The 25879-nt window shown below is 37.4% G+C and overlaps 1 protein-coding gene across 1 annotated transcript in view; it reads right to left on the minus strand.

Annotated features, from left to right (window-relative positions):
* The window catches only part of COG5 (component of oligomeric golgi complex 5), a 287797-nt gene that overhangs the window by 245874 nt on the left and 16044 nt on the right, over window positions 1-25879 (minus strand). Inside the window, exons 4-6 of the mRNA XM_088834301.1 lie at window positions 25316-25370; window positions 25148-25217; window positions 12295-12415 (exon numbers count right to left, since the gene is read on the minus strand). Of these exons, the coding sequence (XP_088690427.1) occupies window positions 12295-12415; window positions 25148-25217; window positions 25316-25370 (246 nt within the window). The remainder of the gene's footprint in view (window positions 1-12294; window positions 12416-25147; window positions 25218-25315; window positions 25371-25879) is intronic.

The following is a 25879-nucleotide window of genomic DNA, read 5'->3' on the forward strand; positions in this document are numbered from 1 at the left end:
GGCTTCTCTGGTGGTTCAGTGAAGAATTCACATACCAGTGCAGGAGGCACAGGTTTGATCCCTGTTTGGAAGGATCCCACATACCACAGAGCCACTGAGAGCATGGACCACAACTATAAGCCTGTGCTCGAAAGCCCATGTGTGGCAACTACTGAAGCCCCCATAACCTTGAGCCCACGCTCTGCAACAAGAGAAGCCACTGCATTAAGAAGCCCACACACAGCAACTAGAGGGTAGTCCCTGTTCTCCACAATAGAGAAAAGCCCACACAGTAACGAAGATCCAGTACAGCCAAAGAAATGAATTTTAAAAAAATAAACAAATGGAACATAAGCTTTTGCACAGCAAAGGAAACCATTAAAAAAAAAAAAAAAAAGACAACCTACAAATTGGAAAAAAACTATCTGCAAACAATGCAACCAACCAGGGCTTAATTTCCAAAATATACGAACATCTCATACAACTCAAAAAACAAAAACCCAAACAATCCAATCAAAAAACAAGCAGAAGACCTAAACACAATTCTCCAAAGAAGACATAAAACTGGCCAACAGGCACATGAAAAGATGCTCAACATCACTAACTAATTTTTTAAAAAATGAGAAATGTAAATCAAAACTACAATGAGGTGTCACCTAACACTGGTCAGAGGGGCCATCATCAAAAGGCCTACAAGTAACAAATACAGGAGAGGGGGTGCAGAAAGGGAATCCTCCCACACTGTTGATGGGAATGTGAATTGGTGCAACCACTATGGAGAACTGAATAGAGGTTCCTTAAAAAACTAAAGTTACCATATGATCCAGCAATCCCACTCCTAGGCATATATCCAAAGAAAAGTATAATTTAAAAGGTACATGTACCCCAATGTTCACAGCAGCACTATTTACAACAGCCAAGACATGGAAGCAACCTAAATGTCCACTGAGAGAAGAATGGATAAAGATGCAGTATATATACCAATGAACTACTACTGGGTAAAGAAAGAAAGAAAGAATGCCATTTGCAGCAATACAGATGGACCTAAATAATACCATACTAAGTGGAGAAGGAAATGGCAATCCACTCCAGTGTTCTTGCTTGGAAAATCCCAGGGACAGGGAAGCCTGATGGGCTTCCGTCTATGGGGTCACACAGAGTCGGACACGACTGGGGTGACTTAGCAGCAGCAGCAGCAAGTGAAGTCAGAAAGAAAAAGATAAATACTGTGTCACTTATATTCAGAATCTGAAACACAACACAAATGAATTCATTTACAAAACAGAAACAGCCTTGTAGACACAGAAAACAAACTAATGGTGACCAAAAGGAAAAGGGGAGGGCAGAGGGATAAAGTAGGAGTTTGGGATTAGCAGATACAAACGACTATACATAAAATACATCAATAGCAAGACATTCTGAAAGAGATGGGAATCCCAGACCACCTGACCTGCCTCTTGAGAAACCTGTATGCAGGTCAGGAAGCAACAGTTAGAACCGGTCATGGAACAACAGACTGGTTCCAAATAGGAAAAGGTGTACGTCAAGGTTGTATATTGTCACCTTGCTTATTTAACTTATATGCAGAGTACATCATGAGGAACGCTGGGCTGGAAGAAGCACAAGCTGGAATCAAGATTGCTGGGAGAAATATCAATAACCTTAGATATGCAGATGACACTACCCTTATGGCAGAAAGTGAAGAGGAACTCAAAAGCCTCTTGATGAAAGTGAAAGAGGAGAGTGAAAAGGTTGGCTTGAAGCTCAACATTCAGAAAACAAAGATCATGGCATCTGGTCCCATCACTTCATGGGAAATAGATGGAAAAACAATGGAAACAGTGTCAGACTTTGTTTTTTTGGGCTCCCAAATCACTGCAGATGCTGATTGCAGCCCTGAAATTAAAAGACGCTTGCTCCTTGGCAGGAAAGTTATGACCAACCTTGATAGTATATTAAAAAGCAGAGACATTACTTTGCCGACCAAGGTCCGTCTAGTCAAGGCAATGGTTTTTCCCGTGGTCATGTATGGATGTGAGAGTTGGACTGTGAAGAAAGCTGATCGCCGAAGAATCGATGCTTTTGAACTGTGGTGTTGGAGAAGACTCTTGAGAGTCCCTTATACTGCAAGGAGATCCAACCAGTCCATTCTAAAGGAGATCAATCCTGGATGTTCATTGGAGGGACTGATGCTAAAGCTGAAACTCCAATACTTTGGCCACCTCATGCGACGAGTTGACTCACTGGAAAAGACTCTGATGCTGGGAAAGGTTGGGGGCGGGAGGAGAAGGGGACGACGGAGAATGAGATGGCTGGATGGCATCACCGACTCTGTGGACATGAGTTTGAGTGTACTCCGGGAGTTGGTGATGGACAGGGAGGCCTGGCGTGCTGTGATTCATGGGGTCGCGGAGAGTCGGACACGACTGAGCGACTGAACTGAACTGAACTGAACTATATAGCACAGGGAACTACATTCAGTATCCTGTGATAAACCATAATGGAAATGAACGTTAAAAAGAATATATTATATATATATAAAACTGAACCATTTCTCTGTACACCAGAAACTAACACAGTATTGTAAATCAACTATATTTCAACAAAAAAAATTACTCCACATGCAAAGAAATGGGTGTATATAACCCATACTCATGGGGAAAAAATTAAAAGGCAGACCAGAGGAATTGACTCTGCAAGTGGGCTCACAGGAGAGATTTAGTAGACAGTGATTTTAAAACACCTGATTTCCCCTGAAGTAATTCAACATAAATACTAAATGGATTGTGCTAAATTAAAGATGCATGTTGTAATCCCTAGAGAAATTTCTACAAAAAAATAATGCAAAACTATAGCTGAAAAGTTCAGAGAAAAACTAAAACGGAATATACAAAGCTATCTCATGAGCAGACACACACACAAAAACAAGAAATTCCAACGAAGAAAAGCCCAGGACCAGATAGTTGCACTGCTGAATTCTACAAAACATCTAAAGAATAAAAACCAAAAACTTCTCAAACTGTTCTAAAAACTGAAGAGAAGAGAATACTTCCAAATATCAAAGCCAGACAAAGATACTACAAGAAAAGAAAACTGCAGGCCAATATCTCTTATAAATACAGATGCAGGAATTCCCTGGTAGTTCAGTGGTTAGGACTCCACAATTTCACCTGGGGGGGGGGGGCGGGGAGCGGGCGGAGATGGGGGGCATGTTTGATCCCTGGTCAGGGAACTAAGGTACTGCAAGCTGCACAATGCAGTCAAAAAAAAAAGCGGGGGGGGGAGGGCAGGGAAAAAGAGGAAAGAATAGTTGGGAAACCTGGAAAGATAGAAGGCGGAACATAAGAATGATGAGAGAAGAAAAGAGAAATGAAAGAAGGGAGAAACTTTGGTAAGACTACATGAGCGAATATATAAGGACCATACCAATATAAAGTATTACTATTATTAATAACATATCCAGAAGAAGGTTTTTTTTTCTTAAGTTTGTGAAATAAAGTGAGAGAACTGAATGAAATGGTAGAGAGATCTGGAAACTTTATCTGGAGTAAATAGTTTAAGTAGAATATCTCAACTTATAAGTTTAGAAACAGGAATAGTGTCTAGTCTCCACCTAGTTCCTCCTTTTCATCTGCATTTATTTGCACAGAAAACCTTTCCAAAAAGTTTGAAACTTTTCAGTTCACTTTCCTCAAGTCTCCTCAGCCCCGATGAGACCACATGTCTACATCTAAACAATAACAGGAAAGAATTAAACTATCAGGACCAACCGTGATTTAAGTCCTAGATCAGGGGAGTAGTCCCATCTTTGCGCTCAATGTTACTAAGAAGATGAAAACTCAACGAATACTGAACTCTACCAGAAAGGATGAATGAGAAAGAAACTGGGAAGTCCACTAGTAATGTTATGTTAGACTGACCAAGTGTAGATTCATACACTTTGGAAACCAAATTAAAATGTAAGGGCTGGCATCCTGCTTGAAAAATAAAGACCCTAACCAATTGTTCTTTCCTGCAGTATATGAAGGATGTCTTCAGTTGCTGATAAATTCAGCATTTTCTTCAGGAAGCTGCTCTGGATAAACTTGAGAAGTGATGCAGAACGTATAACATAGACATCGAGATTTTTTCAAAGCAGACTGAATGTTACCAATCCCTATAAACGCTGCAGAAAATTCTTTGTAAATCTCTATGTATCACCTCATCTGACCATCATGCTTTTATGATGTACTCACCAGAATAAACGAGCCATATACGTAAGATAACTAACTTGGCCTTTTTGAGTTATATATTGTAATCCAACTGGATTTTAGAGAATGATTTGCCAGATACAAAGACTTGGGAATTCCCTTCCCTCAAAGGGAAATTATTTCAGTTTTAATATAATTAATATGAAAATAATACAGATCATCACCACTTACCTCTGAATATATTCCTAGTTGTGATAATAAAACTGTATTATCAGCATTATCTTCTATTTAGATATGGTTAAAAAATATATATTTCTAATTTGTTGAACCAGATTTCAAGTCCCTAACCAAAAATTAAAACAAATGACTAAAGCTGTATCCTGTCTTACCAAACATGTCTCTCAAAATATCATGCTTGCCTACCTGCCCTGTTGTTTACATGGTATTAAAATGAAGAACTCTAGAAGTATAACTACGATCATAAAAATACATTGAACCTCTAAATTCACCTATAGCCAATCTCAATTTACTAAACCAAAGATTGATAAAACCTGTTTACCACAGTTCTTAGAATTTTTATATATAAAGCAATCAAGTATAATCGCAATGAAAAGTAGAACAGCTCACCTAATGTTCCCCCAAAATATCAGATTTAGAAATTCAAAGCTGAAATTCACTAGAAGCAGGCTGACGCCATTTTTAAGGAACAATAAATAAAAAATCAATAAAAAGGAACTGTCAATAAAATCAGATGGCAGTATTTGAGGCATTGTTTACATTCATTTAAGATACAATGACATTTTAAAATTTTATATACTCTGGCTTAAACATACAAATAGGAAATAAATCCCTAAGGAACAAAAAAATCAAAAATTTGGTACAAAAATTTTACCCGTTGAAGAATCTTACACTAATTTTTCTCAAACGATGAATATTCCAACATGGGGTGACAAATAATAACGTAAACTACAGTTCCATAAGCATTACTTGACCATATGAAATAAATTATACACCCCAAAATACTACTTTGAAATGTATAGAAACTTCGAAATGTTACAAATAACATACTAAAGTTTACAAAAACTAAGCTCCCTGTTTTTGTCTGGATATTACTCTTGTTTTTTGACACTATGTGATGAAAACTAGTAAAATAAGATTTTTAAATGTCATATGGGTATTATCTGTTAAATATAAATTTGACTAACATTAAATTCTAGTTAAAAAATGAGGGTTTATCAGTGTGTGATTTTATTGATAACATGCATATTGTCTTCAACTACTGGCAACCCTAGACATCAGCATAAACCCATTATTCTGGATTTGAGCACAGCATCACCCCCATCTGGTGGTAGCTGAATCCAGTCACATATGTAAGTATTTTCCCTGGTGGCTCAGACAGTTAAAAATCTGGCTGCAATGTAGGAGATCTGGGTTGGACCCCTGGGTCAGGAGGATCCCCTGAAGAAAGGAATAGCTACCCACTCCAATATTCTTGCCTGGAGAATTCCATGGACAGAGGAGCCTGGAGAGCTACAGTCTGTGTGGTCACATAGAGTCAGATACAACTGACTGACTTAACACTTTCACTTTCTGAGACCATCTAAATCATTGGAAAAGACCCTGATGCTAGAAAAGACTGACGGGAAAAGAAGGGAGCAGCAGGAGATGAAATAGTTGGATAGCATCACCAACTCAATGGACATGAATTTGAGCAAACTCCAGGAGACAGTGGAGGACAAAGGTGCCTGGTGTGTAGCAGCCCATGGGGTCACAAAGAGTCGGACACAACTTAGTGATCCAAAAACAATAAATCAAACACAGTTACTGAAGACATTTGTCATCATATGTGACTAACACTGTAGGTTTAAAAAGGCATATATTGAATTTGCTATGTTGAAACTGTCACAAAAACCTATATATGTTTTAAATGCATTTAAGATTCATCTCACCTAAAGATTATCATACTAAGTGAACTAAGTAAGAAAGAGAAAGACAAATACCACATGATACCATTTACAGGTTAAATCTAAAATATGGCACAATGAACTTAGCTATGAAACATAAACACACTCACAGACATAGAGAACAAACTTATGGTTATCAAACAGGAAAAGGGATGAGGGAGGGATAAAGTAGGAGTTTGGGATGAGCAGATACAAACTACTATATATAAAAGAGATAAACAACAAGGTTCTACTGTGTGTAGCATAGGGAACTATATTCAATAAACCATAATGAAATAAATCATGATGGAAAAGAATATTAAAACACGTGTGTGTGTGTGTGTGTGTGTGTATGTAACTCAATCACTTTGCTGTACGCCAGAAACTAACACAACAGTGTAAAACAACTATGTGTTGTTGTTGTTCAGTCCCTAAGTCGTATCCAGCTCTTCTGCCATCCAACGGACTATATAGTCTGCCAGGTTCCTTTGTCTATGGGATTTCCCAGGCAAACCAAATATATTTCAACTAAAAAAGAAGTCATCTCAGACATAATTTAATCCTGGAAACAGTTATATGGATTAATTATAAATTTCCCAGGAATAAACAATTTTTAAAAGCCTGAAATAAAACTTCCTAAAATTCTCATCAACTATATCATCTTACAGACATCTCAAAAAAATGAGTTCATTAATTAATCACCTATTAAGTAACAAGACTATATAAATCACACTTTTTCCCACCTATGAATAAATAAAAAATGTTTGCATATAAGTAGTTCTATCAGATTGAGAAAGTATTAGCCATAATAAGAACATTAATTAATAAAATAAACTTAGACTATCCATTCCTTCCATAATAAATATTTCATAAAATGCTTCTGTGATAAATCTGGTTTTAAGAATATTTTCTCATGAGATATGGTGCTAATATGCTGCAACTTAGCAAAAAACTATAAAACTCAGAGAACAGACCAGACACAATGAAAATTAATGGAGGATATACTTTCTTTTTTTGGCTGTGCCACACAGCATAAAATACATTCACTGTATAAACATGGTATATCTTAAATGTGATTTAAGTGTACTGCCTTAACTAATGCTCAAAAAAAGACCTAAATTATCTACTCCCAAGACTTTTCCTAAAGTCACAAATCATTGTGATACAATTTAATCCTAAAATCTGCACTTATGTAGTTTTTTAACCATACATAATAATCTGAATGAAAAACTACGTATAAGTCTGCACTAAAAATATTCTGCATATTCTGTCAATAAGTTACCAGTTTGATTTTAATTTTTACTTCCCTAATGCCTAATGATGTTGAGTATTCTATATGCATATTTTCCATTCACATACATTCTTTGATGAAGTGTCTATTCAAAGATTTTGCCTATTTTTTAATTGGGTTATGTTCTTACCAATGTTCAAAGTTTTTCATTTGTTCTAGACACAAGTTATTTATCAAATATATACTCTGCAAACATTTTCTGTCTATGGCTTGTCTTTTCATTCCTCTAACAGAATCAATCATAGAAGCTTTAAATTTTGATAACATCTAATTTACCAATTTGTCTGTGGTGGTGGGGAGAGGGGACTGTGCTTTTGGTTATACACCAAGAAGTCATTTTCTAATCAAAGTCATAAAAATGTCCTATGTTTCCTTTCAGAAGTTTTATAGTTTTAAGTTTTATATTTAGGACTATGATCCATTTTCAGTTTTGCTTTATTTTTTAATATGAAGTAAGGTCTGAACACAAGTTCTCTGTTTTACATATGGCTATCCAATTGTTCCAGTACCATCTGTTGAGAATACTATCTTTTCTCCAATAAATGTGCCAGAAATCTATTTTTCTTACATGTGTAGATCTTCTTCTGGGCTCTCTACTTCTCTACTGACCTGACTATCTCTTTGTCTTGGTTAGTAGAAGTCATTGCAATAGGTCTTCCAATCAGGTATGGTTAATGCTCCAACTTTGCTTTCTTTTAAAAGTTTTGGCTATTCTAAATCCTTTGCATTTGCATATGAATTTTAAAATCAGTTTGTCAACGTCTAATAAAAGCCTGTTGGGACCCAGACTATAATTGTGTTCCATTCCGTTTCGTCACTCAGTCGTGTCCGACTCTATGCGACCCCATGGACTGTAGCCTACCAGGCTTCTCCATCCATGGGATTCTCCAGACAAGAATACTGGAGTGGGTTACCGTTTCCTTCTCCAGGGGATCTTCCCGACCCAGGGATCGAACCCAGGTCTTCCTGCATTGGAGGCAGACGCTTTAACCTTTGAGCCACCAAGGAAGCCCAATAATTGTGCTGAATCTATACAAATCAATTTAGAGAGACTGGGCATATTAAAAACATTCAAGTCTTCCAATTCACAGACAAAATTTATTTACTTATTTAGGTCTTTTTAAATTGTTCTCAATAATGTTTTTAGTTCTCAGTATACAATTCCTGTGTTCAGTTCAGTTCAGTTCAATCACTCAGTCGTATCCGACTCTTTGCGACCCCATGAACCGCAGCACGCCAGGCCTCCCTGTCCATCACCAACTCCTGGAGTCCACTCAAACTCATGTCCGTCAAGTCAGTGATGCCATCCAACCATCTCATCCTCTGTCATCCCCTTCTCCTCCTGCCTTCAATCCTTCCCAGTATTAGGGTCTTTTCAAATGAGTCAGTTCTTCGCATCAGGTGGCCAAAGTTTTAGAGTTTCAGCTTCAACATCAGTCCTTCCAATGAACACCCAGGACTGATCTCCTTTAGGATGGACTGGTTGGATCTCCTTGCAGTTCAAGGGACTCTCAAGAGTCTTCTCCAACACCACAGTTCAAAAGCATCAATTCTTCGGCACTTAGCTTTCTTTATAGTCCAACTCTCACATCCACACATGACCACTGGAAAAATCACAGCCTTGACTAGATGGACCTTTGTTGGCAAAGTAATGTCTCTGCTCTTTAATAAGCTGTCTAGCTTGGTCATAACTTTCCTTCTAAGGAGTAAGCGTCTTTTAATTTCATGGCTGCAGTCACCATCTGCAGTGATTCTAGAGCCCAGAAAAATAAATTCAGCCACTGTTTCCCCATCTATTTGCCTCTTTTGTCAAATTTAACCCTAAGTATACAGGTCGTGTGTATCTTCTGTCAAATTCAACCTTAAGTAGTTCATATTTTTGATGTTATTATGAACGATATTTTTTAATTTCAATTTCCAGTTGCTTGTTAATACTATACATAGAAATAAAAGTAATTTTTATATATTGATCATATATCCTGAAATCCTGCTAGATTTGATTATTAGTTCTACTAACTTCTTCTTGTCAACTCAAAGCAAGATGCTAATGCTGCTGCTGCTGCTAAGTCGCTTCAGTCATGTCCAACTCTGTGCGACCCCATAGACGGCAGCCCACCAGGTTCCCCCATCCCTGGGATTCTCCAGGCAAGAACAATGGAGTGGGTTGCCATTTCCTTCTCCAGTGCATGAAAGTGAAAAGTGAAAGTGCAGTCGCTCAGTCACGTCCGATTCTTCACGACCCCATGGACTGCAGCCTACCAGGCTCCTCTGTCCATGGGATTTTCCAGGCAAGAGTACTGGAGTGGGTTGCAATTGCCTTCTCTAAGCAAGATACTACTACATACCTATTAGAATGGCTAATATTAAGATGACTGACTGTAACAAGTGTTACCAAGGATGTAGAGAAAGTGCAGTTTTCATCAATTTTTGGTAGAATACCTGGGCAATTTCAGATCATTTACACCTAATATATGATCTGGTTGTTCCATAGCTATATTTTTTATCAAAGAGAAATGAAAGCAAATGTCTATAAAAAACACCTTTATATGAATGTTCATGATAGCCTGATTTGTAACAACCAAAAATTAGGAACAACTCAAATATAAATCTACAGGTGAATGAATAAGCCACTGTGGAATATCCATATAATGGAAAACTACTTAGCAATAAAACAGAACGAGCTGTTGATACACACAACACAGATGAATCAAAATAATTAAGCTGATTGAAAGAAGTCAAAAAAAAACCCGCATACAAACTATCTGATTCCATAGAAAGCAGATCCATAAATGCATGAGAAGAAATTATCAAGGGGTATAAGGAAACTTTGAGAGAGACAGTCATGTTCACTATCTTAATACTCTTGACTTCATGTCGCAACTTGCCAATATATAAATTTTCAATATGCTGCAGTTTACTGTGTATCACTTAGATCTCAATTTTTAAAAAAAGAAAATGTACCAGCATGCTAGGTCCCAGAAGAGACTTTTTAATTGATAAATAACTTTAAATTTATATATAATTCACACACACAGCATAAAATTCAACCTTTTGAAGCATACAATTCAGTGGCTTTTTGTAAGTGACAGAAGTTGCACAACAATCACCAGAACTAATTCCAGAACATTTTCACCACTCCAAAGAGTGGCACCCATTAGCAGTCACTGACACTCCCCCCAGTCCCTCAGAATATAATTAATTTCCAGATGACGATATATTTCATCCGGTCACTACATTTTAAGCCTCAAGACCTTTCAAGTTTGAGAGACTGGTTTTAAGTTAATTTCAAGTACCTGCTACTATTTATCACTGCATTCTTTCTAATGAGAACCAGAACCATACAAATATAAACATGATAATTTCAAAAAAGTTCCAATCATAGAAATGTCATTTATAGTGTACATTTGTACCTGTAACAGTGATTACTAAATTATTAACATTATTAAAACATTAACTCCAAATGTAGAAACTTTATCTCCCTCTTGGCTCTCCTTATTATCAATCCCAGGACTGTCCAAGAATAAACTACAGTGGTGAATGATGAAGATGTGATGCCTCTGAAATTTTTGAATAGCACATAATCTGCAAAGCTTTAAAATTTTAAATGAATACAATCCATTTTGAGATACCACTACCATTTACTACACTTTCTCAACAACTCGTCATCATTTAACATTTATAAAACTTTGGGTACAGCTAAAGCCTCACTGGAAAGATAATGAGTTTACATGCTGCACTGCACCAACTTAGAACATTATGATGAATAATTGTGCCTTAATGAAGAAAAAAGAAGACATCACCATTTGCCTCTCAGCATATGTTGTTTCTAGAAGAGATGATAATCAAAATCAAAATCTAGCAGTTTTTTATTATGGAAGAGTGTCAGTGATGATAAATATAATAAGCCCTGGAATAATGTATGTTTGCTTTTTAATGATTCTATCACCCTACAGTTTATTTTTTGGAGCACAGAAATTAAATGTGACAAAGCAAAAAATAACAGCTGATACTAGGATTTTTTTCACTTTTATATTTAGCACATATTGTGAAAAAACCCTAAAGTATTTCTCACTGCTTAAAAACTAATTTTTTATATAATATATTCCAAGCACACTAAATTACAAGTTCAATATATTCCCAATGATGTGCCTAAGCAATGTATTTGAGCATTATAAATTGAAATGCTGTTGAAGCATGATTTGTGAAGGATATTACATTTCTATAATCAAAAACAAGCAATAAGCATTACCGTATGACTACATAATTGAAATATCAAAGATAGGAAAATTCAAAAAGAACATAAAATGCACATCTTTCTGATATTCTTTTGGCACAACTACTTTCAAAACACATTACTAAGAGTAAGGAAACTCTTGATATTTGAGATGGATGTAATCAAGGACTTTCTGAACCTAAAATGGTACAAATTCCACTAAACACATCCACTTCAGAAAAATTACTGGGTACCCAATGAAAAGAAGAAAATCACAAAGCCTCATTAAAATGCAGGTGTTAGGTGGTTCTTTGTGTACTTAGAAGATATTCAAAATTTTGCCTAAAAAATTATGAACTCCTTCATCACGGACCTTGCAACTTCTTAATAGTCAAAGCTGTGACTGTTAAACCCTCAAATGTCAAGAGGCTGCTCTAAATGTTTGAGAAAAGAATGATGAATGAGAAATGAAGTCAAAAGATCTTCTAGGCACCGTATCAACATGAGACTTGTGACCTAAAAAACAGCACTTCTCCTGAACATTTCCCCCTAGGGAATGAAAACTTGAGTTCACATAAGACCTATATACAAATGTTAAAGTAGCTTAAATTTATAATCACCGAAAACTGGAAACACAAATATCCTTCAACCAGTTAATCGATGAACAAGAGGACTTACCAAGTTCATTGAGACTCTGAGCAGCTTTTGTTATCTCTCTACTTCCCCCCTGCAGTTGTCCTTGGAGTCTCTTACTGAGATATAAGATGCGAATGATTCTTCGAAGCAAATCACAGGCAACCTGTGAAATGTTAAGTAAAGTCAATCCATGAAGTTTTATGACTATGTAAATCTGTCTAATCTTTCCAGATGCTAGAGATCCAATGTCCAAGCAAGACAGAGCTCTGACCAATTAAAGGAGAAATCAGTTTTGTTTTTTTAATATACTTATGCAGTCCCAGTGTATAGCCAAGGTTGACAACCACTGTGCTAGGGCTGCTTAGCTTCCTACTACTGTTTCTTATTGTTTCTTAGTTTATTGTTCCTACGTACCTAGAGGAACAGACTTACTAGAACTTAAAGAATAAGCATGCCCTTAATTGATTCTTCCTAATTTATCATTAATGACTAAATGTAAAAGACAAAAGCATTTTAAAAATAAACCTATCATTTGTATGTCACCTTCTATTCCCTTTTCCCTTATTACATCCAATCCTGGCTCTTTACCTGTCTAAAAGACTAAGACATGAAATAATGACTCATGTATTTCTAGACAGAGGTAATCCAGGGTGACTGCCAAGGGAGAATGACAAGAAAAGAGACTGATGGAGTAACATATATGTAATTACCTTCAGCTTCAGTGGTGACAATAAAGAAAAAACAGACAGTCTATGTTGCTACATCACAGCCATCTTTGCATGATCCTGAAGCTGGATGAAGCAACATCTCCCATCTAAGGAGGAAAACCCTAACTGGTGGCAATAATAATTAAAAGCCCTAGGAAGACAGGGTCCCTGAGGCTTCAACTATAAACATTCTCTCTAAAAGAAATACACATACACCTCAGAGCCACACACAGCCCCACTCGTGCATATACAACATACCCAAATGTACAATCAAATACATGTTTACAAACATATGTAAATCAAGGCAGCCAAGTACTAAATATGTTTACCTAACTGCTTTCCTGAGTAACAACAGTCTGAAGTACTTAATAAAATAATGTCAAGTAAAAATCCCCCCCTGCAAACTGGAAGATTTAGGCATCTTAATCTTTTAGTTACATTTATTTTCTGAATAGGTCATGGAAGCATACAATTCAAAATTCAAAAGATCAGAAGATAAAAAGTCACCATATTTCTATGTCTCAACTCTGTAGTCACCAAAAACAACCACTATAATCACTTTCTTGCTTGTCAGAATTCTATTTTTAGATGTACTATTTGGAATGTAAAATCCCAAGCAATCATTCCTCTTAAGATTCTAAACACATCATGAGGAGAAAAAGCAGATCTTACTTTAGCCTAATCAGCATGAACTGTCCTTCCAGAATTCCCTAATACCTAACCAATAAAGGATATACCCTCAAATATGAAAGCTTTGAGCTTATTTCTAATGCTTTTCTGTTTAACCATACTGAATCTGTCACCAAGTCTTACTGATTATTCTTCTGTTGCATAATACAATAGTTATTTTGCCTCTATTCCCAAAAGCATCACCCTAATCCAAATCTTTACCACTTTTATCTTAACATTGTGGTCTCCTGGGTAGCTTTTCAATCTCTTGCTGAAATCCATCTTGCTGGCTTTATCGTCATAGAAACAGTTTTCAGCACTTTAGCCTCCCTTTTAATAAATTTCAGTAACTCTCTACTAACAGATTATGTTGAATTCAACAGCATTTAATAAAATCCTCAGTCAACACATCTTAGATAATCTATAAGGCACCAACTCGCACTATTTCCTAACATAGTTGCTTCCACTTCAATCAATTTCCTTTTCCTTATTTTTTATTTCATACTTTTATCAGCAAATATAATACAAACAATTATTCAGCACTGACAAGAAATGATTTATCAAGACAGAAAAAGACAGAGAGGAATCGTGAATGCATTTTACTAAGGGAAAGAGTCAATCTGAAAAAGGTATGTATTATATGATTCCAACTATATGACTTTCTAGAAAAGACACAACTACGGAGACAGTTAAAAAGATCAGTCGTTGCCAGGAGCTGGGAGAATAAAGAGTCAAAGTATAGAGGATTTTGAGAGTACTGAAAATACTATATAAAGATGGATGTGTGCAATGTTATTTTAGTTGTGCCTGATCCTTTGCGACCCTACGGACTGTAGCCCACCAGGCTCCTCTGTCCATGAGATTCTCCAGGCAAGAATACTGGAATGGGTTGCCACGCCTTTCTCCAGGGGATCTTCCCAACTCAGGGGATCAAACTCACATCTCCAGCGGCTCGTGCACTGCAGGCAGATTCTTAACCACTGAGCCACCAGGGAACCCCCAGTGATGGATATATGTCATTATGCATTTTGCAAGAGCCATAGAATATATACTAAAAGAGAACTACGGACTTTCATACTGATGTGTCAATGTAAGTTCATCATTTTTAACAAATGTGCCACTCTGGTGACAGATGTTGACTAACAGGGAGACTATGCATGTGTGGGGGCAAGGGATACATGGGAAATCTATATCTTCCTCTCAATTTTGCTATGAATCTAAACTGCTCTTAAAAAATAATTAAAATATATTTAGATATTATATATATAGAAAATTACATACAGAAATTAAATCAACTTGGAACTACCATGTGGATCAGGAAACAAAACTCTGCCACTACGTAAGCCCTCCATGTTGTTGTTGCTGCTGTTCAGTCACTCAGTCGTGTCCGACTCTTTGCAACCCCATGGACTGCAGCACGCCAGGCTTCCCTGTCCTTCACTGCCTCCCAGAGTTTCCTCGAACTCATGTCCATTGAGTCGATGATGTCATACACCATCTCATCCTCTGTTGTCTCCTTCTCCTCCTGCCCTCAATCTTTCCCAGCATCAGGGTCTTTTCAAATGAGTCAGTTCTTCGCATCAGGTAACCAAAGTATTGGAGCTTCAGCTTCAGTATCAGTTCTTCCAATGAATATTCAAGGTTGATTTCCTTTAGGATTGACTGGTTTGATCTCCTTGCAGTTCAAGGGATTCTCAAGAGTATTCTCCAACACCACAGTTCAAAAGCATCAATTCTTTGGAGTTCAGATTTTTTTAAAATCTCACATCCATACATGCTGCTGCTGCTGCTAAGTCACTTCAGTCGTGTCCAACCCTGTGCAGCCCCACAGACGGCAGCCTATCAGGCTTCCCCGCCCCTGGGATTCTCCACGCAAGAACACTGGAGTGGGTTGCCATTTCCTTCTCCAATGCAGGAAAGTGAAAAGTGAGAGTGAAGTTGCTCGGTCATGTCGACTCTTAGCAACCCCATGAACTACAGCCTATCAGGCTCCTCCGTCCATGGATTTTCCAGACAAGAGTATTGGAGTGGGTTGCCATTGCCTTCTCCACATCCATACATGACTACTAGAAAACCACAGCTTTGACTATATGAACCTTTGTTGGCAAAGTAATGTCTCTGCTTTTTAATATGCTAAGTTTCTCATAGCTTTTCTTCCAAGGAGCAAGAGTCTTTTAATTTCATGAATGCGGTCACATTCTGCAGTGATTTTGGTGCCCAAGAAAATAAAGTCTGTCACTGTTTCCATTGTTTCCCCATCTATTCACCATGAAGTGATGGGACCAGATGCCATTTTCTTAGTTTTTTCAATGTTGAGTTTTACACCAGCTTTTTCATTCTCCTCTTTCACTTTCACCAGGAGGCTCTTTAACTCCTCTTCGCTTTCTGCTATAAGGATGGTATCATCTGCATTATTGACATTTCTCTCAGCATTCTTAATTCCAGCTTGAGTTTCATCCAGCCCAGCATTTCACATGATGTACCCTGTATATAAGTTAAATAAGCAGGGCGATAATACACAGCCTTGACATATGCCTTTCCCGATTTGGAACCAGTCTATTGTTCCATGTCCGGTTCTAATTGTTGCTTCTTGACCTGCATATAGGTTTAGCAGGAAGCAGGTCAGGTGGTCTGGTATTCCCATCTCTTTAAGAATTTTCCACAGTTTGTTGTGATCCACAGTCAAAGGCTATGGAGTAGTCAATGAAGCAGATGTTTTTCTGGAACTCTTGCTTTTTCTATGATCCGATGGATGTTGGCAATTTAATCTCTGGTTCCTCTGCCTTTTCTAAATCCAGCCTGAACATCTGGGAGTTCTTAGTTCACATCCTGCTGGAGCCTAGCTTGGAGAACTTTGAGCATTACTTTGCTAGCATGTGAAATGAGTGCAACTGTGCTGTAGTCTGAACATTCTTTGGCACTGCTCTTCTTTGGGACTGGAATGAAACTGACCTTTTCCAGTCCTGTGACCACTGCTGAGTTTTCCAAACTTGCTGACATATTGAATGCAGCATTTTCACAGCATCATCTTTTAGGATTTGAAATAGCTCAGCTGGAATTGCATCACCTCCACTAGCTTTGTTCATAGTGATGCTTCCTAAGACTCACTTGACTTTGCCCTCCAAAAGACGTCTGGCTCTAGGTGAGTGATCACACCATCAGGGTTACTTGGATAATTAAGATCTTTTTAGTATAGTCCTTCTGCGTATTCTTGCCACCTCTTCTTAATATCTTCTGCTGCTGTTAGGTCCATACTGTTTCTGTCCTTTATTGTGCCCATCTTTGCATGAAATGTTCCCTTTGATATCTCTAATTTTCTCAAAAAGATTTCTTAGTCTTTCCCATTCTATTGTTTTCCTCTGTTTCTTTGCATTGATCACTTAGGAAGGCTTCCTTATCTCTCCTTGCTATTCTTTGTAACTATGCATTCAGATGGGTATATCTTTCCTTTACTCCTTTGCCTTTCACTTCTCTTTTCTCAAATAATTGTAAGGCCTCCTCAGACAACCATTTTGCCTTTCTGCATTTCTTTTTCTTGGGAATGGTTTTGATCACCACCTCCTGTACAATGTTATGAACCTCCATCCATAGTTTTTCAGACACTCTATCAGATCTAATCTCTTGAATCTAACTGTCACTTCCACTGTATAATTGTAAGGGATTTGATTTAGGTCATACCTGAATGGCCTAGTGGTTTTCCCTACTTTCTTCAATAAATATGATTTTTGCAATAAGGAGTTCATAATCTGAGCCATAGTCAGCTCCTGGTCTTGTTTTTGCTGACTGTATAGAGGTTCTCCATCTCCACTGCAAAGAACATAATCAATCTGATTTCAGTATTGACCATTCTGGTGATGTCCCTATATAGAATTGTCTCCTGTGTTGTTGGAAGAGGGTGTTTGCTATGATCAGTGCATTCTCTTTCAAAACTGTTAGCCTTTGCCCTGCTTCATTTTGTATTCCAAGGCCCAACTTGCCTGTTACTCCAGGTATCTCTTGACTTCCTACTTTTGCATTCCAGTCATGACATCCTCCATCCAACCTCCCTACATCCCCCAGCCCAAGAGAGACAGCATTTTGGTTTTTGTGATAATCATGTCCCTATTTTCATTTATAGCTTCATCACTGAAGTATATATACCTAAATGCTATAGTTTAATTTTGCTCTTTTTAAATCTGTATAGGTTCCCTTAGCACCTTTTTTTCCTTTGCAATCTGCTAAATATATTGGATCATCTGTCCTATACAGTTTCCCACAGACTGGGTTTAGTTGATTACTGTCTTCTAGTTTAACAAGTCCCTGTATCTTCTATATTCCCTAAGCATTAGTAGTTGGATGTAAGCAGCTTCATCAGATTCAGGTTAATATTCTGGGCAAATGTATTCATTACTGTGGTTGGCAACACTGATACTCAACATCAAAATCCATTAAAACATAATTTACAACAGACAATAGATGTGGAGAACAAACGTATTGATACCAGAGGGTGAAAGAGGGGGTGGGACGAGTTGGGAAATTAGGAGCAACACATACATATACACATACACACACATACATACACATATATACACCAACAGATCACTACTGAGAACCTACTGCACAGCATACTCAGAGCTCTGTGGGGACCTAGACGGGAAGGAAATCCAAAAAAGAAGGGATACAGCAGGAGACACAGAGGATGTGGGTTCAATCCCTGGATCAGAAAAATCCCCTAAAGAAGGAAATGGCAACCCACTGCAGTATTCTTGCCTGGAGAATCCCATGGACACAGAAGCCTGGCGGGTTACAGTCCAGGGGGTCGCAAAGAGTCAGACACAATTTGCAAGTAAACCCCCACCACCAAGTATATGTATGGTTGTCATTTTGCTGTACAGCAGAAACTGACAGCAGTATAAAGCAACCATACTCCAATTTATAAAATAATAATAATCATGACTGCAAAATGGTGTTACTCCAGTTTTATCATTTTGTCTTTATCTGCTAGCATATAAAATGTCTCTATGAGAAAGCGTTACCTCTTCTATATTAGTTTATCCAGTGGTACTGTTCATACAGAAAAGTAAGAATTATTACTGGGTTTCTTCCATTGGTTTACCAATGGTTTATCTTCCTAATAGCCACAAAAGATGAACAATTAAGTTTCCTGTTTTGGATATCATTATGAACCCATAGATTTAAAGATAATAAAAAGGTGTGAAGCCACTGTAGCTCTTATCTTTACAGGTGTTCACCACGTCCCATTCTTGGCCACGGGAGCCTCTGAGGCTGATCACTTCTACGGATTTGCCTGAGACTGAGAGGTTTCCTGGGATACAGGTGTTGCAGTGTTAAAACTGGCACAGCTGGTCACCCCAGAGCCTATTCAAGTTGGCTCCTGAATCCTTTTGTCATGACTCTACTTAGTGGTTATTGATAGTTTCCTTGGGATATACAGGTATAAAAATATTATAATGTATATTTCATGTCCCAGATCTGGAATCAAAGATTTATCAAAGAAGCCCTGATTTCTTTTAGAAGTCAGCAGCATTTTAAGACCATGTTGGGGGAACCAGGTCTGCTCATTTCTGAGACTTCGGAGTAGACATAGTTAGGAAATGTTGAAATTAAAATACCACATAAATATTCATTTCCTTGATTCCACAATACACATAAAACAATCTCAGATTAACATTATCAGTTCAGTTCAGTTCAGTCGCTCAGTCGTGTCCGACTCTCCGCGACCCCATACATTATACATACACATATATACAAAAATATACACATATGATGTGTATACTATTTTAAGATAACATTAGAACATCTCATGAGTTCACACTGATACTTCCACTTAAATACGAACAGAGTATGTACTTAATCTTCTAAATTACATCTGTAAATTATTTCTTCCACAGAGACTCCTAGCTCCAGAGACATCAGAGATAACAGAATTAGAAAATGTATAATTATTCATTTGCTTTGCTGCATGATACAAACATTACCTGAACTCAAAATCGAAACTACAAATAAAAATATGACTGAAGACAGTTTAAAAAACTGTTCCCTACATAGTCTCCCAACGATGTCTTACAGTTGAATTTTATTTCTTTGTCAAAACATACAGCCAGAGACTTCCTTGGAGGTCTAGTGATTTTGAGTCTGCCTTCCAGCGTGGAGGATGGCTGTTTGATTCCTGTTAGGAGAACTAAGATCCCACAAGCTGCGGGGCAACTAGGCCCATGCACCACAACTCCTGAGCCTGCTCACCTTAGCTAGAAAGAAGCCTGCGCGCCACAAGGAGACATCTCACGTGCCACAAGACCCAGTGTAGCCAAAAATAAATAAATAAATATTTTTTAAAAGTAACATACAGCCATTACATACTGATACTTCTACTTCATTCAGTTCAGTTCAGTTCAGTCGCTCAGTCGTGTCTGCCTCTTCGCGACCCCATGAATCACAGCACGCCAGGCCTCCCTGTCCATCACCAACTCCCAGAGTTCACTCAAACTCATGTCCACAGAGTCGGTGATGCCATCCAGCCATCTCATTCTCTGTCGCCCCTTCTCCTCCTGCCCCCAACCTTTCTTAGCATCAGAGTCTTTTCCAGTGAGTCAACTCATCGCATGAGGTGGCCAAAGTATTGCAGTTTCAGTTTTAGCATCAGTCCTTCCGATGAACACCCAGGATTGATCTCCTGTAGAATGGACTGGTTGGATCTCCTTGCAGTCCAAGGGACCCTCAAGAGTCTTCTCCAACACCACAGTTCTACTTCATTACATACTACTTTATATCCTTCATTTAAGCCTCGTTCTTACTGTCATTGCTAGTTTTTACTTGAAGTTTCTCTAGTCATTTTGATTGTCTCAAGTATATTATCTATCAGAGTCCTGCTGCTGCTGCTATGGGGTCACACAGAGTCGGATAGGACTGAAGTGACTCAGCAGCAGCAGCAGGACTCTGATAGATAATATACTTGAGACAATCCCGTCTGGTGCCTCAGTGCTTCTCTACCGTCACCTCCCCACCACCAGCATGTGCTTTCTCACACCATAATGATCTCACAATGACTGGACTCTCAACGCAGAGTGGCTTTCCCAGACCACAAACAAAAGCTGCTGTGCCCCTTGAATGCTAGCTCCCAAACTAGCCCAGCGTGACTCCCGCCAGCAGCGGTTCTCCCATTTTGCTATCCTGCCTACTCTCAGTGTTTTCAAAGTGTTTAGGGACATTGACGTCTTATGCTGCTGTTGTTATCTTCCCTTTTCCTTCCTTCCTTCGTTTCTGGTATATTACTTGTTTGCTGGATAATTATTTATAAAGCCAGTTAACTAAATCATCATCACACAGAACAATGCAGATAAAATTATTTGACATCATTATCAATTGAAAACTAAAAAGAATTCTATAAATGTATATGGTGAAAACCACATACATGTAAAAAACATGAACATAAAAAGAGAAAAGGTTTTATGAACCCTTTCCTCCTCCTTCATACCAACATTTTCTCAAACTTTCTTACTTATATAATTTCAAAGTTAAAAAACTAAATTAAAAACCTTAAATTGGAAAGCTAATATATGTGACTTAAAAAATAAAATGATGAAAAAGATAAAAAAACTTATATGCACGTATGCGAATTATACCCCAATAAAGTTGTTGTATTTTTCAAAACATATGATTAGAAGTGTTAAAAACATAAGATTTGAAAGTTTAAGAACTCATTTTCTTATATAATGTTAAAGTTAAAAAAGTTTATATAGTCTATGTAAAGGATAATAAGCTCTTAAATTTTTCTTTCTGAAAAACTCTGAGGCAGTTCATAAGCAAACAACGTTACTAAAAAGAGCTAAGATAGAGATGATTCTTGGGGTGATAATTAAATTCAACTCATGTTTTCATGTATATAGATGAAGTCAGAAGCTTCTGCTCAGAGAAAAAGCCTTCTGGAGAAAGAGTGAAGTGGGGATAAAAAGCAAAAAAAAAAAATTAAAGGTAAAAGTACTTTCTTCTAATTGAGGGTACAGCATAGTGATTTTAAGTTCAAGGCAAAAATAAGTTCAGAGCTATTTCTTTCTTCTTCTTATATCACATGCATTTAAATGAATTAAGAGCTCAAAGAATAAAAAGATTAAACAGAAACATTAAAGTTTCTCCAAAATTTAAAATGGAAATGTCTAGACAAAGTAAACAGAATAAAAATTAAAACATAAATAAACTTCCAAAGAGCCCTTGGACTTCAAAGCAGTTTGAATTTCCATGATGAACATCCCTCTTACAGGACTCATCCTAAGGTAGGAGTCAATTTAGGAAAAATTTAATACTAGAAATAAAGATATCAAAATGTACTTGGCGTATTTTTCTTTTCTTTCTCTCCCTTCTTCTCTTTCTTCCTTTATGATAAATTTACCACTCAACTCAGTTGCTGCTATACAGTAGTATAATATTTTTTACGATAAGAGTATAGAAAATAACACTAATAAATATAAAAAGTATTTATTTTAAACACAAATAATCCTGACCTCACACTAACATAACCGTAAGAATAAAAGCATTCATAAAAGGAACTATCAGTGTCACAGAATCACAGCATTTTAGAGCTGGAAGGGAATTCACAGATCCAGTCCAAACTTTCACTGTATAAAGATACTATGCCACCAAGAACACAAAACAAATATAGTAATCATGTAAAGTGAAATGTGGATTACTCATTGTAGGAATCATTTTACAATATATACATCTACCAAATTATCACACTGTGTATCTTAAATGTACATGTTATATGTCGATAATATCTCAAAGCTACAAACAAAAAAATAATAAAGTTTGTTTGTGACCATGAAGTTAGAAGGATGAAGAGTGTAGTCAGGTCTCATAAACCTAGTCCAGTGCTCTTCATCCATGCTTTACGAATCTAGATTTAATTTTTCTACATACAAGCAACTTTCTGAAAACCAGGAGTCATACTTTCTACTTTTTTACATATTCCATAGAATCAAAATCACAGAATACTAAATTTAGAGAAAGAAATTCTGTTTCAGTCTGAATACTGCTGCATATTGGCTATATGAACTTCGGCAAGTAACTTTCAGAACCTAAGTTTTTATTCACCCATAAAGTGATGAGATATGTAACTTCTAAGCACAATTATTGAATTAGAATACTTGAAATTTTTCATAAAGTCCCACATAAATTTGAAAAAAAATTTTTTTTATCATGAATACAAGTGAGGTAGCAAAAATGAGATTCTTAAAACTTACTGTCAAAAGACTATACTAAACAAAGAAGGGAAACGAAGTGCATGATGCTGCATCTCGTGACCATTTAATATGGTACATAACACTATTCTATGGCTTCCCAGGTGGCATCTCGTAACCATTTAATATGGTACATAACACTATTGTATGGCTTCCCAGGTGGCACCAGTGGTAAAGAACCCATCTGCCATTGTTGGAGACATAAGAGACGCAGGTTTGATCCCTGCATCAGGAAGATCCCCTGGAGGAAGAAATGGCAACCCACACCAGTATTCTTGCCTGGAGAATTCCATGGACAGAGGAGCCTGGCGGACTACAGTGCATTGGGTCGCAAAGGGTAAGACACGACTGAAGCAACTTAGCACACACACGCATCGAACACTATGCTAAAGTGAAAAATTCCTAAAACAAACCAGAGGAAATCTACAGATTACCTTCAAAAGACCAGGTCAGAATGACAGTTTCTCAACAACTAAACTGGAAACCAGAACAGAATTTAATTATATATGACACATATAGACAGTAACAAGGAAGGGAGGGAGGAAGGAAGGAAACAGAAAAATAACTTAAAAGGGACCAAAAGATTTGAAAAGACGTTTCTCCAGAGAAGATACACAGTGACCAACAAGCACAATAAAAGATGCTCAGTATCACTAGTCACTTGGAAAATCTGTATCAAAACGACGGTATACTACTTCATAACTGGTAGGATGGCTATATTAAAAAGAAAAGAAGTATTGGCAGGAAAGGAAAAAATTGAAACCCTCATACATAGCTGACAGGAATGCAAAATGGTACAGCTTCCTTGGAAAACACTTTGGCACTCCCAAAATGTTCTTCTTTCCAGCTGTATTGAGATATAATTGACATATAAGGCACAGTGGTAGAGAATCCGCCTGCCAATGCAGGAGATGCAAGAGACGCAGGTTCAATCCCTGAGTTGGGAAGATCCCCTGGAGAAGGAAATGGCAACCTGCACTAGTTCTCTTGCCTGGAAAATTCCATGAACAGACGAGCCTAGAAGGCTACAGACCATAGGGCTGCAGACAGTCAGACATAACTAATCAACTGAGTACACATAATACTGTTTAGGTATATGTATATGATTTGATACATCAAAATATTAAACACAGAGTTAGCATGTGACCTAGCATATCTCAGATATATACCCAATTTAAAAAAATGTACATACAAAAACTTATATACAAATGTTCCTAAGAATTCTTACTCATAATAGTCAATAAGAGGGAACAACCCAAATATCAACTGACAGGTAAGTAAAATAAATGGATAAACAAAACTGTGCCATATCCATACAAAGGATTATTTGGTCACAAAAAGGAAAGAAGTATTGACACGTCAATTCTTCAGCACTCAGCCTTCTTTATGGTCCAACTTTCACATCCATATGACTATTGCTCCCCTTGAAAGAGAAGCATGACAAACCTATACAGTGTATTTGAAAGCAGAGACATCACTTTGCCAACAAAGATCTGTATAGCCAAAGCTATGGTTTTTCCAATAGTCATACGGATGTGAAAGTTGGACCATAAAGAAGGCTGAGTGCTGAAGAACTGATGTTTTCAAATTGTGGTGCTGGAGAAGACTTGAGAGTCCCTTGGACTGCAAGGAGATCAAACCAGTCAATCCTAAAGAAAATCAACCCTGAATATTCACTTGAAGGACTGATGCTGAAGCTGAAGCTCCAATACTTTGGCCACATGATGCAAAGAGCCAACTCATTGGAAAAGACCTTGATGCTGGGAAAGACTGAGGGCAAGAGAAGGAGACGACTGAGGATGAGATGGTTGAGTCACATCACTGACTCGATGGATGTGAGTTTCTGAGCAAACTCCAGGAGACAGTGAAGAACAGGGAAGTCTGGCATGCTGCAGTCCATGAATTTAAAAGAATCAACAGGACTTAGTGACTGAACAGCAACCATCTGTTATAGAAGTTGTATGACTACGTTATTTACATTTGACCACAGACAACTGTAAGGATAAAAGTTAGGTTTCTTTCTGTTCTCTATCAAGAGAAATAATTTTGAATTCTAAAAAGTTAGTAAAATTATTATACACTATAACAATAAGAGTGAAAATAATTCACTTGAATAGTAGTCTTGATTTTTATTTTTTAAACTGAACATCTTATTTTAAAGCACTTGAATATTTTCTTTTTCTCTCATATTCTCTTACTTCCTCAGAATTCATTCTCTTGAAATCTATCCCCTTATAAAGACAAAATGAACTAAAACTACAAAGAAATGACAAATGAGGGACCTACCTGAAGTCTTGCTAGTTGAGCAGTACGGGCTACTATTTTATTGTATGGCTCAACAATTTTTGCTTTCATCCTAAAGGAAAAACAAACAGAGGAGAGATAAAATCATCTTCAAAATATCAATGGGTAAAAATCTTCCATTTCACTTATTTACAAAATGAACAACAGTACCTATCAACGGCTCCCTGTAAAGCCCCAATTCTTGTCTGCATCATCTGAAGGACACCTAGGAAAACAACAACTTACATTACTTTACAAATTTACAAGGGTTTCAAGTTGGGTAAAAAGTTAAGTTAAAAGGAAAAAATTGAAAAAATTTTCCATTTTTTTCTGTTATGATCATAATCGAACCATATCTTTTACCTAGACTATTCAAAAACCTCTAACTAGTCTTCCTCTAGTCCAAATCACTTCAGTAAAGCAGTCTCACAAGGAATAGGGTGCACACATGGTAAGTCGCTTCAGTCGAGTCCAGCTCTTTACAATCCTATGGACTGGAGCCCACAGAACTCTTCTGGACATGGGATTTCTCCAGGCAAGAATACTGGAGCGGGTTGCCATGCCCTCCTCCAGGGGACTTTCCTGACCCAGTGATCGAACCCAGATCTCTGTGTCTCCTGCATTGGCAGACAGGTTCTTTACCACTAGCACCACCACAAGGAATGGGGAGTGACTGCTTAATGGTTACAAAGTTTCCATTTGGAGTGAGTGATGAAAAAAAAAATGGAACTGGAT

Source organism: Moschus berezovskii, chromosome 3 (assembly GCF_049115385.1).
Source record: "Moschus berezovskii isolate FMDL1 chromosome 3, NW_MosBer_1.0, whole genome shotgun sequence".
NCBI lineage: Eukaryota > Metazoa > Chordata > Mammalia > Artiodactyla > Moschidae > Moschus > Moschus berezovskii.